At 37.5% G+C, this 3,313-nt stretch overlaps 1 protein-coding gene across 1 annotated transcript in view; it reads left to right on the top strand.

Annotated features, from left to right (window-relative positions):
- The first annotated feature begins 2,740 nt into the window (after positions 1-2,740).
- The window catches only part of LOC102313371 (cytochrome P450 2G1), an 18,873-nt gene continuing 18,300 nt past the window's right edge, over positions 2,741-3,313 (top strand). Inside the window, exons 1-2 of the mRNA XM_042224846.1 lie at positions 2,741-2,955; positions 3,129-3,291. Coding sequence (XP_042080780.1) covers positions 2,788-2,955; positions 3,129-3,291 — 331 coding nt within the window. The 5' untranslated portion in view covers positions 2,741-2,787. The remainder of the gene's footprint in view (positions 2,956-3,128; positions 3,292-3,313) is intronic.

Genomic DNA, 3,313 nt, shown 5'->3' on the forward strand with positions numbered 1-3,313 from the left:
ATGACAGCTGGGATAGGCTCCTGCGACCCTGAAAAGGATAAGCGGAAGCGAATGGATGGATGCATCATTCCAAACAAAAAATTCACAAAAAGACCATAAACTCGAAAATGCTGGGTCACAGACCCAGCCAACTGACAGAAAGTTTCTTACTGTCAAATCTTTCTTCAAAAGAAACTAAACTAAATTAGATGATTTATTTAAATTAAAACCTAACATTTGCATTTTTAATTTGGAACTTTCATAGCCATTTTCAGCTGTCTTTTTCCTTTTTTCTCCAGGTAAACCATTTGACCCCCAATTTTTGTTAAGCAGCACTGTTTCTAATGTGATCTGCTGCCTGGTTTTCGGGGAACGCTTCAGTTTTGAAGACAAGCAGTTCCTGCACCTTCTGACCATCATATCTAAGATCTTAAAGTTCAACAGTAGTCCTCTTGGTCAGGTCAGTGGACATAATTACAAAAAAATTAACATATAAAAAAAAAAATACAACAAACATACTGATCAGATAGTTCTGCATTTTTTACCTCCAAACCAACAAACCTGAAGTGTCACAGTTAGCACTGGCCAACCGTGGGGATGTGAGGAAGGAGGACCCAAATGCTAGACTCTTTATGATAAACAGTGCCTTTATTTACAGTGGTGTAAATAATACACAGAATAATAAATCCCAGTGTGTTCCCTTGACTCCCACGTCGTATCTTCCACCCACAAGTCTGTGCTCTTCTGCTCCTGTGTGTCCGCGCACCCAGTGCTTGCTGTTCTTGTCTTCCATGCTCCTTCCTGGAGAAAATAACAAAGAAGCAACTGTCAGGACACTCAACCACTGCAGGCATGCACTCACTTAACTTGGCTCACAAAGCCCACTAACATGGAGTCTCACACAACAATCCCACACCAAGACGCGCTCAGCCACACTCTTAAGTAGCTCCCCGACTAGGCTTCATTAGCTGCAGGTGTGTGTGATCATCTGCTTTAGGTGTGGCCAGTCTCCAGATGGGACACACCCACCAGGCCTGCCTGAAACCCAGTGCTCACTCACAGACACATCCACTTGCCTATATATACAAGCATGGAGAACACAAGAACAGCAGCACAGTGCAGCCAACATACATAATATATTATATCAGTCCATAGCTGCTCATGGACTCTGGGTCGCTCAGATCCACGTCCCTGACATGAAGTGTGTTGTCTAAAGAGTTAATACTCAGTAATACTGATTGCATATTTTCATACGTCTTTAGACAAATAAAGCTGTTGTGTTTTTCCCTCCTGAAGATGCACAACATCTTTCCCTGGCTCATGGACCATCTTCCTGGCTACCACCAAACTGTTTTTGGGTATGCAGAGGAGGCCAGAGATTTTATCGAGAGGAAAATCCAAGAGCACAAACAGACACTGGACCCCAGCTCCCCCAGAGACTACATTGACTGCTTCAGAGAGAGAACACTGAAAAACAAAGAATTAAATATCAACCACAAGCAGAAAGTAGATTCCAAAGGGTAACAAAACTATAAGACAAACTGAGAACATAATCATAAAGAAACCAACCAGACGTTTTCTGCTGACTGCAAAGAATACAATACTGTAAATGTGGGCACAGAACACAGTGTCCATGACATTGAATGGTTTAGTTTGCAAAAATCAAGTTCTTTCTAAATATTATTCACTGTTTTTTAACAGTCATAATGATTATATAACTTTATATGAATGTTTAAGAATGTTATAATCATTTCCACTTAAAAAAAAACATATTTAAATCATTAATCAGTGTTATCCTTTCATATAAAATAGAACATCAGATTGTGTCATAATTTATATAAATACATTCTCTCTGCTCTCTGAACTTAATGGATTATTAATTAATTATCCATTTACTAAATTCAGGTAACTTGTTACTGGTTTCTAAATGGATACATAGTTCAACATTTACTATAGACACATGAGGGAATTTTTGACTCGGGTCAAAATTGAACCAAACCAATAAGCACAGGCATGAAATATAAACAGTATGTGTTCCAGTTATAAGTTAACTAACAGCTAGTACAAATTACTTTAGACGTGTCAACAAAGCATAAAGGTTTTTTGAAAATCAAATTGTAATTGCTGTTTAAACTTAGCAAAACTATGTTTCTTGTTAGTGCTGAGCAGGTAACCCCAGTTTCATATGAAAAAGAAAATAAACAATCCAAATAAAGTCTGAAAAAGACTTGATATTGAATAATTTTGTGAAATGCTGCTTTTAGATCATGAGTATTTGCTACTTTAACAGCATTCACTATTAGTTCATATGTGCCTATGCTGTTACAGACAGCATATAACTGTTCAAACAGGTGTCAGAGCAGTTTGTGGGTCAAATCTTGATTCCAGTAGAGGGCAGTGTAGACTGTCAAATAACTGTCGTTCATGTGAGATTTTATTATCAGTTGTTCTTATCAACAAGGTCTGGTTATATTTTGTGTTAGTTGGCATCATTATCAAGTTTGTTGTGTAGTGCAGCAAATTTACATTATCGCCAATTATTTTTATGGATATTTAACACCAATTTTCTATTTAAATCTAGCAAAGTTTTTATCTTTATTATTCAAATCAAGTATTGCAAAGGATTTTGTCAATGAGAATCATTAATGAGGTAAAAGTGTGCTAAGGTGCACAAGATTACAGCATCATATTGGTCATGTGTGTCCAACCAGCCAAACCCCTGTTAAATATAAACTAGCTACAGGAGCCAATCACAGAGAGAAAGTAAGTATATAAGGAAGGACAAAAATACAAAAATGATACAACATTATGGAGTTTTCTGCCACAGTGATCTTGGCAGGGCTAATCTTAGCTCTGCTGTGGCTGTTTAGTGTAAAAAGAAGGAAGTATCGTCTACCTCCAGGACCTGCTCCACTTCCTCTTCTGGGAAACCTGCCACAAATAGACAAAAATGTACCTTTTAAAAGCATACTTAAGGTGAGTTTGGAATTTTTATTTATTTATTTATTAATTTTTAACATTTTTCATATTGTTAAATTGTTCAGTAAGAATAAACAAGAGCACCCTCCATTACTGTTCTGGATTTTTATTTTAGCTGCATGCTGACGTTGCATAAATATAAAAAAGTTTTTTTCTTAGCTTTGTCTTAGTTCAGTGAAACCTATGGTCCTGTGATGACACTGTACATGGGCTGGCAGCAGACAGTGGTTCTGGTGGGGTATGATGCTGTGAAAGAAGCCTTGGTGGATCAGGCAGATGACTTCACAGGCAGAATGCCCGTACCATTTCTGTTCAAAGCTACCAAGGGCTATGGTAACAAGACACCATATATCAT

This window comes from Haplochromis burtoni, unplaced genomic scaffold (genome assembly GCF_018398535.1).
Source record: "Haplochromis burtoni strain Fernald_Lab_line unplaced genomic scaffold, NCSU_Asbu1 Contig_153, whole genome shotgun sequence".
NCBI lineage: Eukaryota > Metazoa > Chordata > Actinopteri > Cichliformes > Cichlidae > Haplochromis > Haplochromis burtoni.